The 15,683-nt window shown below is 36.6% G+C and overlaps 1 protein-coding gene across 1 annotated transcript in view; it reads left to right on the plus strand.

Annotated features, from left to right (window-relative positions):
- The window catches only part of CNTN3 (contactin 3), a 293,914-nt gene that overhangs the window by 54,453 nt on the left and 223,778 nt on the right, over positions 1-15,683 (plus strand). The window contains 2 exon segments of the mRNA XM_012802498.2: positions 3,071-3,123; positions 3,126-3,262. Of these exon segments, the coding sequence (XP_012657952.2) occupies positions 3,071-3,123; positions 3,126-3,262 (190 nt within the window).

Below are 15,683 nucleotides of genomic sequence, written 5' to 3' on the forward strand. Positions count from 1 at the left end.
AGCAATGAATTAGACACAAAAAATGAAAAAAAAAATGTATATAATATAATGTGGGTAGTGTTAATAGAGGGACATCCAGTGTGAGATTATGGGATGTGCTTTGATAGGTCCGTGTCTAGTGGAAATGAGAGATGTGAAATGACTTTAGATTGGGGGAGGGCCATATTTAAGATGAGCCCCGTGATATTTTTGCGACATTCTGAATGATACAAAGAAACCAGAGCCCAAGATTAACAAGGAGCCAGCCCAAAGGTGACAGGCTCAGCATGTCTGGAAAACAGAAACAGGGACATTGTGGAAAGATCTTAGAAAGAAGGGGATGGGGTCAAGGTAGCCTGGGATAGAGGAGGAGGGAGATACAAATAGCTTAGTAAGCCCACTGAGCATTCAATGTGGCAAGCATTCAGCAAATTTTGGCACATTAGCTGTTATTATCCTTCTCTCAAAGGGGTCTCAGAAGAAAATGCTGCTAGTTATTTAGCACCTGTATCTAAAATACATAATGATCTCTGGAGAAGAAATAGAGTATCATTTTGGGGACTCAACTTTCATTACATGATAATGGACAGACATTTGAGTTTTCATAGGGATCAGTTGTAGGAAATTGTAAAACACCTCTCTTCACCTGTTTCAATTAAATCACTGCCTTCTTATCTCTACCTAATTTTCTTTCTTTTGGTTTCTCTCCCCAACTTGTCTGTTAGTTCCAAATTCTTACTCTTATGTTAAAATATTATTGCTTTCAAGCTATCTCCATATAGGAGTTTGTCAGGAAAATGTTACTATGCCATCTCATAAGTGAATAAAATATATGTCATCAAAAGTAAGTCAAAAGATGTTACACTAGAAAAATGCCAAGAAAAATCCACCATATTTAAAATGCCTACAAAAAGAAATTGGCTATCAAGATAATTTTCAATTATCTAGGACAGTAAATTCAATTAATAGAACAGATAGTTGTTTTGTTTGTATTTATTATTTCTGTGCAGCAAACTGGTGAGGGAACAAATGTCGAGAAAATGACAATGTTGGTCCTTTTACATTAGGGGTGTTAGTAGCTGTTTAAAGACCCATTTTTCTTCTAGAGGTTTGTCCTTTTCCACAAAGGAAGGTAGAAATGTATCAAATTTGAGAGTCTTCTGGGATTTGTGGTATTTCTCCCCGTATGGATAAAAGTAATGATCAGGTACAGATCAGGGGCCTTAGAAGGATAGGAAGCAGCTTTCCTGAAATGTAGTAGGGACTAGAAAGGGTTAATTGGATGGTGACACGGCCAATAGTTAGCAAAACTATGAAGTTTGGGACACAGGTCCCACGACTGCCCTCACTTCTTACACTAATGGCAAGTCCCAGAAGACTCTCAATTTTGATAATTTGCTGGAAAGACTGACAGAAGTCACTGAAAGCTGTTATACTCACAGTTACTGGTTCATTACAGAGAAAGAATCCATACTGACATCAGCCAAAGGAAGAGACACATAGGGCAAAGTCTGGAAGGTTCCAAATGCTAAGGACATGATACCCTCCCAGCATTGAGGTGTGGTGATACACAAGGAATATTGCCGACCAGGGAAGCTCCCTGAGCCTCAGTGTGCAGAGTCTTTATTAGGGCTTCATTATGTAGCCATGACTGATTGATTACACACATGGTTGAGCCCCATCATTGGGTTAGCTAATGCCACATGACCCAAATTGCCTACCTTTTGTCCCATGGTTAGTCTTTCTAATGTGGCCAGTTGCCTACCCAAGACTATTTTGGGAATGGCTGGCCCCATCCTAAGATCCAGTGTGGCCTGTCTTAACCTTAAAAGAAGACTCTTGTTTTCAGTTACGACAAATTACCTCCTAGAAGCCAGGGGTGCAGACCATACGTAGGGCATGGCCAAGTTATTTACCAAAAAGGGGACAGGGTACCCCTGCATGAACTCTAACATCCATTATTGTAGGACTCTAGAAATGCAGTGTGAACGTGTTCATGTGACCTAACTACAACTCTGTGGCTCTGCATTCACTTCTGTTCATTGGGAATGATTATACTGTTTACCTTGTAGAGCACTGTGGTGGTTAATGAACAAATCTGCGGACATAGGATTTACTCAGTAGTTTCAGCTTCTGTTAGATTCATCATTACAAAGATTATTTTAATTGTAGTTTATCCATTTATTGTTGTTATGGTAAATACTTTTATTAACATTGGTGCTCTTTGAAGTAGCTGACATGTAAGTGCATAGTTTCAGGACCTCTTTCATGCTTTTTGATCTCGTTTTGTCTAGCTGTTCCTGGCCTCTTTGTCTCTTAGTCTGTTTATTCATTCTCTGGTTCAATAGACACTCCTCTGCAATTTTGCTGGGCATTTCAAGATAGGAGAGTAAAGAGCTTTTTTTTCCCCTTCTGTGAATTTGTTTGTTTTCCAAAATGCTCTGGCAAAGATTATACAACTGCAGTCGCCTAAGCATTTGGTGATGGTGTTATCTCATTCTTTCTTAAACTTGTAGTACAAAAGATATTTTGGGGGGGGGGCATATGGAAATTCTCCTCAGAGGACGTTCAAGTTCTCTTTACCAAAAGTAGAAATGATTTTTAAAAGACACATGTTCAGTGCTATAATCTTCTCTTCAATTTGCTATAATAAAATGGAAATTCCATCAAACATTGTATGTTTTCAGTTCCAGATGCCAAGATTATATTGTCAACCTTGAGCTTTGCATGCCCAGCAGATTTAATGAGAAAAGTCATACTCAGGTGTTCAATTGGTTTTGAATACAGCTTTAGTTTTGCAAAGAGGCTTATGACACAAAGGTCTTTGTGTAATAGTTTATTCACCAATGAACACTTAGATATAGTTTATTTTTAACAAAAACAACTACAGCCTTATTTACAGGTTGAACTGATCTCATTCATATGGCAATCCTTTTTATACTGACTTTCTTTCTTTAGAGGTGCTGTTAAGAATGGCTTAAAACATTGCCTATAGAACATGGTGGTTTGTGGACAAATGGAGCAATGTTGTTGTTTTTTTTTTCCTTTTTTTATTCATGGCACACAGTAGTTGCTTGTTTTTCTTCTTCAGTTCTGGAATACAGCTTTCAATATCTTTTACTTATTTTTATTTTTGGATGTCTCCTACCCATTTAGGTGAGCTTCACTTACAAGGCCCTGTGTTTATCAAAGAGCCCAGCAACAGCATTTTCTCTGTTGGTTCAGAGGATAAAAAAATAACTTTAAATTGTGAAGCAAGAGGCAGCCCTTCACCTCATTACAGGTACAGTGGAAAGTTTCAAAATTCAAACTAAAAAAAAAAATAAAACCCTGGGTGGCAATTGTGAATTGTTTTGCTTCAATATAATTATACCATCAGTAAGAAATAATCTGTGAAGCAGTGGCTGTTTGAGACGTTCAACAGCTCTGTTCCATGAACATTTGACTCCTTTCCAGCATGTATTTGATTGATTATTCACTTTATAGTAATATTTCCTGACTCAGGAAAAAACATGGTAGACTCCATTAAATAATGTCCTCTCATGGATTTACAGTGCCATTTAATTTATAAACTCAGATTTGCATGGAGTTGTCAAGACCACATGGGATGAAATTAACTGTGTGTGTTTCAAAGGTAATTTGAAATCAAAGCTGAAACAACAATTCCATGTCCGTTCATTCATTTCTTCCTCTACCATTTTACTGGGTGTATGTTTGGAGGTTCATTACATACGGAAGAATAAAATATCAAATATATTGTGATTAAAGTCATGTTAACTAATTTCCAAGAGAAAATATCTCATTTATTAAATTTTTATCATGTTAAAGTCTATATGTTTATGAGTATGTAAACTACATCTGTTCACTGAAAACTTTCAAGCATCACAGAAAGGTATAAAGAAAAAAGAAATAAAATTGAACTCCTACCACTTTACGATAAAAATATTAACATTTTGGGGATAGTGATGGATTATTTGGATGAGATGAATATTTATTTTATTAAATAACTCCAGATTAAACGTTTCTGCACTTAGGGGTGCTTGGGGGAGCCACTGTAATGAAGAGATGAATTATTGATAAATAGCGTATGCTGCTTTCTTGTAAGTGGTTGCAAGAAAGTGCTCAGGGCACCTTCGAAACAACATGCTCTTTAAGTACTGGGAGCATCTGCTCCCAAAACTCTGTTTACACTGTTAGTTTTCTTGGCAAAATCTTTTCTACGGTCTACAGAACAAGCAAACTTCAGCATATATTAATAAAATGCTAAATGTTTAGATTAGTAATGTAGATCTTACTGACCTCACATTGCTCTTAAACTGTATAAATAATTGAAACTAACAGTCATGGTTAAATTGGGTTAGAAGATAGGCATTTGTATTTTTGTGTCTGGAACTCAACAAGGTCAGTCTTTTTCAACTGTGATCGAGGATGGATTTATTGATCCCCAGCTGTGTACTTCAAAAGAAACATGGTAATTCCAGGTTACTGATCAGAATTGGCAAAGGTGAGAAAAAGTTTTCCCTCTTTTTCTCCCTGTAGAAATATGAAAATTACAACACAGCATTAGAAAAAAAAAACAAAAAAGAAGAAGAAGAAACTGTGTTATGAGCTAGTTCAATTAATTAAGCATAAGTATATGCAACATCTGGAAATATTTTCTTCTTTTCAGGAAAATTGAACCCCTTAGCTTAACAAGACAAATACTAGGAATGTTTTTTTTTCTCACATATTTGTAAGGCAATCCAATAATTTCTAAATGCATCTGTTTGTTTCTTCCTGAAATAGAAGATTATTCTTATACGCATGGCTACAAATATGATAAAGAACCCACGTGAATGGCTCGTGTGGGCTGTTTTTCTGTTGTCAGTAAAGTTGCATTTCTTGGCATTTATCTGATGAATAATTTGGTGATAAATTTTTCAGCTAAAAAATTGTCAACATGTTAGATTTAGTGACATAGGAATGTATTTTAATGAGTAGATTAATTATGCTTGTAGGGTTTTAATCAAATAACCAAAGTCTTGAATTAGAAATCCAGAAATAGCCTTTTGTTGTAATTATGTATTTGTATGAGCGCTATAGAGCAGTGGTTCTCAACCTGTGGGTCGCGACCCCTTTGGGGGTCGGAAAACCCGTATTTCCATGGGACAGTGCTTCTCTGTCTCCAGGAGGTTGGCCCACATGCAGATTCGCCCACATATGTGTACCCGGCGTGATGACATCATCTGTATTAAAGGGTCGCAGCATTAGGAAGGTTGGGAACCATTGCTATAGAGCCTGTCTAAATGAATTGGTACCTGGGTCACTGCGAAAGCTTTGAAGCGGACTGTGTTGTGGTCCATTATTTCTCTTTCAAGAAACGCAGTCAACAGCATCCTTTCTGATTCACCTGTGCAAGTTGCTGTTTGCTTGTCTTATTGGTGTTGCTGGGCGGGCTTCATTTGTTTCCATCTGCATGAATTTTACATTTCTTGATTTTTGTGTATCTCAAAATTTTTGAAATGACCCACAACGTAGATAAGATGTCGACACGGAAGTTTTGCTGTTTACACAACAATTCTTCTGATTTATTGTATAGCCTGAGAGATCATCTTGATATTTGTATGTTGCAATTTAAGTAAAATCTGTTAGCTGAAACTAGAAGATGTGTGACTTAGATTGATTTGTTAGTTTTAAATTTGCTAAATGAAGAAATATAACGTGCTATGTATTGCTTTAAATTTTTTGGCTTGTAGCCAAACAGGGCAGACATTTTCATTACTGCTTTAAAGATTTTCTGAAGTTAAGATTTCTAACCAATATAAAATTTCACTTAAGCTAAAGGTTAGAACCATTAGAAATTGAGACCTGGAAATGCACAGGAGACCTGCTTTTAGTTCTGAGAAATATTGGGCTTCCTTACAACAAGAAACAACCTTTTGTTATTCATGTTATCTGTGAAGGAAATAGATTGTTCCTGGAGTAAACGGAGTGTGGAATAATGTGGGTTGCAACTACAAATTTATCTATTTCGATGACACTTTCTATTTTGGCCTGTTTTTTACAATTTTTTTCCCTAGCTTTTGACTGTAATTGTCCACTAGGTAATATTCCACATTATTCTTTAAATGGTCCAGAATAAAATATGTGTGCTTATTCAAATAATTTTTTTTTACTATCCTTCAACAATTGCAGATAAATAGCATAAATATGTAATGATACAGGATATAAAAAAGAATATTGGGCATTTTTTTATGTGAAGTCAGAGAAGGAATGTTTTATTATGTATTAATAAATATGAGCATATATATATATGTGCGTGTGAGTGTGCGTGTGGGTGTGTATATATATTTATATCTTATCTATCTATCTATCGATTGATCGAGAGAGGGAGGGACAGCCACAGGGGAAACTTAGAAGGTCATGTGAATTGTTGACAACAATCCAGACAAGCTTCTAAAGATTCAGAATAAAATTTAAGAGTCTTATAAAAGAATGTCTTTGAAAGCTCAGAGCCTTGCTGTAGACTGAGGAAAACTTATCTGATGAGAGATCTTGTCTTTGTTTTAATCCCACTGGGTAAAAAGAACTCTTAATTGGTCATATTTGAAATCCTAAAGTTCAGAAATTCTCAGGAGAAATTACTTGTGTTAGGGTTTAATTGAGAATTTTATTCTTTCTTCTGCGTCTCCCCGCCTGAGCCCCAAAGCCTATATTTAAAGGTTAATTAGTATTCCGTCTCATTGTAATTGCTGATGGTGCTGAAAGAGGTTACCCCGAGGAAGTATTAATACTTTTTTTAATGGGAAAGATTTTCTCCTGCTTTTCATGGGGTTAGAAATATCCAACTAACTAATGCTAAGATGAAAGACCCCAAATAGGAGGATCCCGGGTCATTGCTGCTGATGGCATTTAAAGGGGCCTCATATTTGGGGATGGCAGGGCTAAAATATGAGTATGCCAGTAGGGACCAGGCGAGTGCATGAGGTAAGCAAGCTTAGGGACATACAGGCACACTGGATAATGACTGGAAACTCAAATCTTCAGCCCTAAGCCTGTCATTAAGAGGTCATCACTGCTTCTCAGCACTTGCCAATTGTTACCATCCAGGAATCCTGGTTCAGTACTGTAAAAGCTTTTTAAGAGATGTTTACTATTCAGATATTTTCATTTTCTTTCCTTCTTTTTTTGCAGTTTTTGGCCGGGGCTGGGTTTGAACCCGCCGCCTCTGGCATTTGAGGCCGGCACCCTACTCCTTTGAGCCACAGGTGCCGCCCCAGATATTTTCATTTTCATATTTCTCTCATTTTAGTGTTAACTCTGCCTTCCTTTTTTGAGAAAATGAAGGCCAACAAAAATGTGTCTCAAAAGCTGAACGTGGCCCTTGTGGGCTTTGTGTTCTCAACTTTGAGTCTAGCTTGAGATTTTAGAGCTGTTTTGTTCAATATGGTAGTCGGAGCTACACGTGGCTCTTGTGAAGGTCATCAGCTAAATGAAATTAAAAACTCCGAGCAGCCTCTTTTTAAGTGGCTAGTAGCTTAGTGTATAGAACCGTACAGATGAGCATGTCTAGGCTTGGAGAAAGTTCCAGACCAGTGCCTGGACCGCAGATCTTTTCTGTAAATGTGCTTTCATTTTTCTGTCTGCACAAGGAAGGGACAAGAACATCATTCTCTTTCGGCTTATTTGTTTCAGAAAACAAATAAATTATGTTAATAAAATGTAATTATTTTAAAATATTTAAAATATTTAAAATAATATGTAAAATAAATTATTTTAATAAAATGTTATACATAAAATGTAGTGTTTGCAATGCTAAACACCATTGCAAAATAGAGGTCTTTGCTGGCCATAATTACCCTAAATATGTCACATCTGGCACGTATTTAATTTGCTGAAAATCAACTAAATGCATTTTGTATAAAAAAGAAGGACAAAATAAAATAATACACTAAATTCTGCTCACCATTTGGTCAAGGAGTAGATGTGAGGAAGAGAAGTCTGGATTTATTTCTTGTGTATATATATGCACATGTATATATGTATACACACATGCACAGAGTACTATGTATAGTACTATATTTGATGTATATATGCATTATGAACCTGCTATAAATTTTAAATATGAACTATATATGTTCCATTTTTAGAATATATAACACATATGTAGTATATGTGCTATATATTCTATATTCTATATTATACCATGTCATGATATATGGTACATATTCTTAAGTATAATTTTGCTTATATGCAATTTGTCTCTTACATATTTATTATTGCTTAGTAAGGTTTGTGGTCAATGCACTTTACTTTTATGCCTCAAGGCAAATAAGAGTTATCGTTCCTCTAAATTGTCTTGGCCTGTAGTCAAATGCAATCCTTTTTTAGCTCAGTTTTCTGTGTTCACCCTCAAGTTCAACTCACTTCAAGATCATCACTTCTCCAGCTGTGGACTCTGGCCCTTCCCATACCCACAGTCAGCCACGAAGAGCGAATAAATATTTGCACAGTTGGAACAATTTCCAAACATAAAACGTAAAGAATATCTATAGTGTCTGTGGGAAGCAGAGGTAAACACACGCTTGTAGGGCAGGTTAAACTTGGCTGCTCTACCATCTGTCCCAGGTTGTCTCTGAGCCTTCTCAGCACCAAATTTTGTGTTCCAGCAATGTGCACACCCGTGGCATCCCAACCCATCTATACAAAATGAAAGCTTATCGAAATGAAATGCGATTGCCCTGGTAAGCCGTAACTCTCTTAAAGGTAAAGGGAGGGAAAACATCTTCATCCTTACATTCCAAATGTTTCACTAAAGAACAAATGTTTAGTTGTTAGTACAAAGAAAAATTGAATGAAGTTCACAATTGAGGAAAATAAAGGGAATTTAGGATTGGATCATAGTCTTCAGTTTGGATTGAGTCTTCTCTTTTGGCTCCATACAGACGGTTGCCTGGGACTCCAGGCTACTTATATCTTCCCTATAAAATGGACTGGAAGAGGAGGCCATTAATTTCTATGTGTGTTATTAAAAGCCCCAAGTGGTGTCAGAAAAACACAGCTAATGCTGTCGGCAGTCAATGCGCAGCAGAAATGTAAAGGTTTGTAAAGGTTAGACTACCATTAAAGACGGTAGTATAACAAAATAAATCACGTCTTTTTTCATTCCTCTTTCTTGTGATTTTTTTCAGTGGGTAAGGAGTGAGGATATACACATGCTGATTAATGATGCATTTATTCCCATCTTTGAGATTGTTGATTTGTCCAACATGAGTTAAGTCATTTGGGTCATATTCATATGATTACGCAGTCAGTAAGGCCTGAGACATATGAATGTTCTAATTGGCCAGGCCAGGATCACGTGAGGAGTGGCCTCTTCATAGCAGAAAGAGGCACCTGCGACCCAAGAAAGCTAAAAGGGATGGAGGGACAGCAACAATGGCAAGTGTCTTCTATAACTCTCCTTCTCCTTGGAGTAATTTTTAAATAATCCCTGAACTAGGGATTGAACTAGGCTATAAATATATGACAACTGAGCAGTTGTTTGTAATCCCCGTGTGTGTGTGTGTTTAAAATTTATTAATGAATGAGAAATTGGGACCTATGTCATAAAACACATTTTGAAATCTCAATTAAAAAAATAAAAAGAGCATTGCAACATAACTCATTTAAATCTTTAGCAATTATTGCTGAAGCCTAACCAGTTATTTTTGGATAAAGTATTGAATATGCAAATTTAGACATTCTTTCTTTCAAAGGCTACAATTATTCTCATCACTTTAGTAAACATATTAACAAACATTGCATTTGAACACAAATGCATTTGCTTATTAACTTGAAAGCTGCATCTGAAACCACAAATTGCTTCTGTGATTAAATTTCTAATTTTCTTGTCAAACCCAAAATAAAGTATTGCCTGTTGATTTTACAAACATTTAATGTGGGCCTGTTTCCCAAACCCAACCCCAGCCCCCGAAAGATTTTACTAAGTTATTTATTTTAATATTTTGGGGTTTTTTTTTGTTTTTTGGGGTTTTTCTTGCTTTATGTTGAGCTCTAAAATGTCACATCTGTTTTTCTCCAGAATGTTGTTTAGATTCCCATTGTCTTGACCAGATTTTCTGTGATAGAATATATATCCTGAAAGAAAATAACCTTATATAATCAACTGTGAGGTGAATTATGTCTTGGATTATTTTTGAAACTACCAAAAGTCACTCAATTTATTTTCAGTTTTGTTAGCTCCGACTTCAAGTTGTGATGTTCTCTAACTTTATTACAAAATTCAATTGAAGGACTCAGTCGAGAACTTCATGCCTTAAATTACAACAACAACAAAATATATTTGTGTTTCTATTCATTATTGGCATTCCATACCAGTGTAATTTTGTGTAAGAGGTTGCCTCATCTGACAATAACTAGTGTGCTAAATAAATGAGAACTCATAAAGTAACTGAAAATAATGATGCGTTCATTCCCCATTTTTGAGATTGTTTATTGACAACAGAGATGACCACAGTTAGTGAAGACTATATAGAGGTTAATTATGGCTATCAGAGGGTAGAATTAGATTACTTTATTCAGGAAACTTCTGTTAGTACCTGCTATGTATCAATTGTGATGCTTCATGCCAGAAATTGAGCAGTGGTTGAGATAGTTATCAGCCAGGGGAGCTTAGGTGCTTTGAAAAGCACCTTTTAACTCGGAGAATTTAGGCTTTTCATACTGATCTAACTCATTATTATATGGACTTGTGTTTATACACACACACACACATTCATTCTCTTTCTCTGTCACACATGTAGTTGCTTCATCTGTTGGAAAGTGATTCAAACACCTTAGCCGGTGATCTTTTAGTTTATTTCCTGAAAGTAGCAATTACAGTTTTGATCATTTAGAAGTAGTAATTTCCAGTCTTGAAATACCTCCTATGTTGTGCATCTTATGCACTATATCCGATATTCAAAGATGACTGACCCCAGGGCCTGTAGCTGGTTTTAAAGAAATTGTATTTCAGATTATTTTTAGGTGGAAACCTACCATGGATTGCCATCATTCCATCTTGTAAGCTGACCGGGTTGTCTCAGTGACCGCCTGCCTCATAGTCTCCCTGTTGTGTAGAGGATGTAACTAAGACATAGAAAAAAATGGATTGATGAAGATGCATGGCTTCGGGTACGTCAATAACCCAGAGCTTCTAATTCTGGCACCCCAAACATTCATGATTCATTATTGGCCCAGACACTAGTTTATATAAAACCTCCACATAACTAGTTCGAAGGGATGAGAGCTTATTGACTGAGAATTAGCAGATTTGTCAAATACGAATAATAAACCATTTCTCACTTGTGATTCTTAAAGCATATCCTAATTCGTGTAGAATGAGCGTTTGAACTCTGAAGGCTGACAGTGAACTTATCATTCAAGAGTGTTACAACATGATGATTATGCAGAGGTGCTTAATCTTGTGACATTTACCACTGAGCTCAAGCTACAAGGTTAGTCTGCTTATGGAGCACAGTGTAAATGTTAGATGATTGAAATGCTGGGATAGGTAGCCCCAAGGGCTGTGGGGCTGGCTTCTTTTGCTCCAGATCGCTGCATTAAGCCTTTTGGATTGGAATTTGGGTATGCAAATATATTTTATTTAGTTTTAAATAATTTCTATGTTTCAAAAAGATTTCATTCGGATACTTAAGAGCTCTTGGTGAACTTTCAAATTGCTTGATGAAAGAAGAAATTTGTAACTTTTACAAAGGATGAGGAATATGCAAAACCAAAAGTCAATATCTATTACTAAAAGCTTCGTAAATTTATGACCTGAGTGTGCCATTTACCTGTCACACCTTACTACTCAGGGCTGTGTTTGTGAACCCTGAACAGTTGGATTACAGTTTCCCCCGAAGAAAATGAGTCTCATTTGAATATTTATTGGGCACATATTTTGAATGAAGGAGCTGCATATGCCACCAGTTTTCCTGAATAGGTCTTACGTAGATGAAAATGGGAGACATACTTAGAAATCAGGTCCTCCTGGGAACATTCTGTATTAGGAATTTAGGTATGCTATTTTGTTTCTCAGGATAAAATAATCTTTGCAAGCTCAGGCCTAGAAATGACTCAATATATTTCAGAGTTTAAACAAAGACAACCTGTTTCTGAATGCACATCATTTCAGGAAGAGGAAAAACAATCAATGTTTAATAAGATATTGAGAAATTTTATATCTCCCGCGGATGAGTTACATCTCCTGACGAATAGTGTTAGGAAAGAGAAAAATAATTGTATTGTTTTGTTCAAAGAAAATTAGCCTTCTTTACATTCTCTCAAGTATGTCTTAGCTCTGAAGAGTTTGCTAAAACATATGCACTAATGCTTTTAGATAACAGAAACGGATTTAAACGAGAATGGTTTTTGCCTCTCACATAGTGAAATAATCTAAGGATTGTGTTTATGTGATGAAGACCTAGCTGAAGGCAGTGAGAGAGCTTTTATGCATAATGGAACAAATCTTTTCCATTTTGGTTCCTCAGTGAAAACTTTAAGATGATAGTTTTAGATCTTAGACACCTAATGAAATGAAGTCTTTCCCCACATACTTCATGGTCTTTTAAATCTTTCCAGGTATTAAAAAAGGCAAGAAGTGCTTCTCTCTATTTTATTTATCTTTACAATTTTCCATATAGCCACCGTACCTGGATTATTCATCGGCTAAACGTAAAATCACAATTTTTGAATGAAGCCATCAGACATAGTTAGTTAGGCCGTATGCCTTCTGACTGCTGAGCGAAAATGCTTTTTACCCCCATACAAACTGTTCTTCTTAGATAACAAACACACAAGTGCCCTGTGTCGCCAGTCTTCCATTCAAAAGAGTTTGAAATTAACTGCATCCTTCCTGATTTGAGTTTAGAGGAATTCTTCTCACTGCAGGCATTTAGTGGCTCAGTAACTGGCAAAGCATTTCCAGCTCAGAAGTTAAACCTGCCCACTTGTGATGTACTATCTGACTTATTCTTTAACGGGAAGGCCAGTATGTGTCCCGTCTGCTTTTCCCTCACTCAGGGCAGGTACCACTGCAGACAAACCATATGTGGAAGTCACAGTCTGTTCCACACACGAGAAGATGCTATTTCATCAGTTATGTGAAATATAACCAACACATGCTCGGTGAGAAGGGATTAAAAAAAAAAAAAAAAAAGAAAACCAGAAAGGGTGGATGGGTCAGCAGCCTTTGATGGAGCCTCCACCTGCATTTAGGCTGGTGTTGAAAGCCTTCCTGTGCTCACGGCATGCACTGTCTGCACAGAATCTGTAGAACTAGCCTAGGGAAACAAGGACATTTTCTTCCACATGTTAAAAACTTACCTTCAGGCGAGTTAGTTAATTTTCCCACGGTCATGCAGCTGGGAAAGGGTGAGTCCACCTGAAAAACCAATGGGTACTTGATTTTGAATGCTGTTTCTTTTCCTGATGCTTTTAAATGAAAGGCAAGGTCGGCTAAGGCGCCAGCCACATACACCTAAGGTGGCGGGTTCAAATCCCCAGCCCAGGCCCACCAAACAACAATGATGGCTGCAACCAACCAAAAAATGGCCAGGCGTTGTGGCGGGCGCCTGTAGTCCCAGCTACTTGGGAGGCTGAGGCAGGAGACTCGCTTGAGCCCAGGAGTTGGAGGTTGCTGTGAGCGTGATGCCATGGCACTCTACCCAGGGGGATAGCTTGAGGCCCCATCTCAAAAAAAAAAAAAAAAATGAAAGGCAAGGTTAGAATCTGGGGATTAGGCAAGGAGGTGGTGGTGAGGTCAGGGGCAGGAGCTAAGAAACTAGAAAATAAAATCCTTGCATAAAACATGAGCTCCCTGAGGGCAGGGCATCTTAACAATGTCAGAACCTACAAATTGCCTGGTATAGTGGCACTTGATAATATTTTTTTTCCATTGGGTGAGAGGGTTGGTGGGAAGAAGGAAGGAAGGAAAAAAGAAAAGAAGGGAAAAAGATCTTTCTAATCAAAGTTGTTAAACAATGAAATTAAGTTAGATGAAGAGGGAGGAGTTCATTTCTGTTTGTGCTGCCATAGGCAGCCTGGGGTTGATTTGGGGGTGGTGTTAGATCTTGAACTAAAGGTGCACGTTAACCAGCTGGAGATCTCGTGAAGCTGTCTGTTCAGATGCCGTAGTTGGGGGGTGGGCCCAAGCTTCTGCATTTCCAACAAATCCTCTGATGATGTCGCAGCTGGTGTGCAGATTGGTCTGGCTGAAAGTGGATGGAAAATTTTTCTTTATTTCCTTCATTTTTCTGATTCTCGGTAGTTCTAGGCCTTGAGGAGCACCAGCAGGAGGAAGGAGGATTCACAAGTGCTCATAGATCAAACTCAAGGGCACAGTTAAAGTCAAAGTCGAGAAAAGTGACCTAAAATCCTCATGCAAATATGGACTTGCCTTAGGAAGGATCACAAAAGAGTTACTCTTACAAGTACAGCAAACAAAAACCGATAGCAGAGATCTGCCATGCATGGAAAAGGCTACAACTTTTTCTACTTTTTTTCTGATTTTATTCTTTCAAGTTAAAAAAATTAAAAAAGAATTGGGCCCTCTAGTTTTTTCTTTTAATTTTGTTTTAATCTTTCATTAGAATTATTGCCTTAGATCTAGCATACTTGGGTGTGAATGAAAAAAAATCAAGAAAGCCTTGATTTTCAAAATGAGCAAATGAAAATTTCCTTTAATCACTAGAGACTAAACTTAGAGGTTTATTCACCTCCTGTACTCCCTAATCATTACAGCTTTATTATAAATTATTTTAGCTATAGAAAGTGATGTAGACATATTATAAAGTAATGATGAACATCCATATATCACTACTTAAAGAAATAAAACCAAAAAAGTCTGACTTTTCCTACTTTATGTCCCCTAACACATCCCACTCTATTAGAGGTATAACATACTTTAAAGCTGAGGATTATCATTTTCATACATTATCAAAACACACTGAATTCCTAATATTACTTTCTGTGTTTGAAAACTTCATATAAATGCTGTGTTTAATTTGCTTTTTTATCATTGCTTGTGAGAGTTTTTCATATTTATAAAAGTTCATCCATTTTCACAGTTGTATAATATTCCATTTAATTTTATGTACTTCAGTTTCAAATAATGTTCACATGGCATCCCTTTATATGTTTTTATAGTATATAGTATGTGTGTGTTACATGTTTTATATATGAAGTTAACAATTTTTAGATGGCACAGGCCATTCTTGGGGAACTATGAGCTATAATATAAGTGGGGGCTATAATCCAGCTGATAGTTTGGAGACAATTATCAATGTTGACAACTCACACTCCTGGCTGATCAAAATCATCATCTATAAAGTAGATGTTACCCATTTTTTTCAAAAGTATTATAAAGAGTCATTGAGATATTGTTACAATAAGTGGATATTTATAGAACCAATGGCAGTATAATTTTACTGTAAGAATTAGATCATTCTTACTTTATACAATGGATATGTTCTTGAGATTGTAGAATATGAATGATCTTATAAAGGTAAAATCTACTTTTTGTGTCAAGTATACATTCAGTCCCAGGTTAGAAACATCCGATTTACATACAACTCACACTTACAAAGAAGGCTTTTTTAATAAGAGCCCAAGTCACAAACATTTGATTGACATTTGGCTCAGACTTAATGAACAGAGACTATACTAGGTAACCAGTGAATGTA

This window comes from Otolemur garnettii, unplaced genomic scaffold (genome assembly GCF_000181295.1).
Source record: "Otolemur garnettii isolate 467f Iridium unplaced genomic scaffold, OtoGar3 scaffold00015, whole genome shotgun sequence".
Lineage (NCBI taxonomy): Eukaryota > Metazoa > Chordata > Mammalia > Primates > Galagidae > Otolemur > Otolemur garnettii.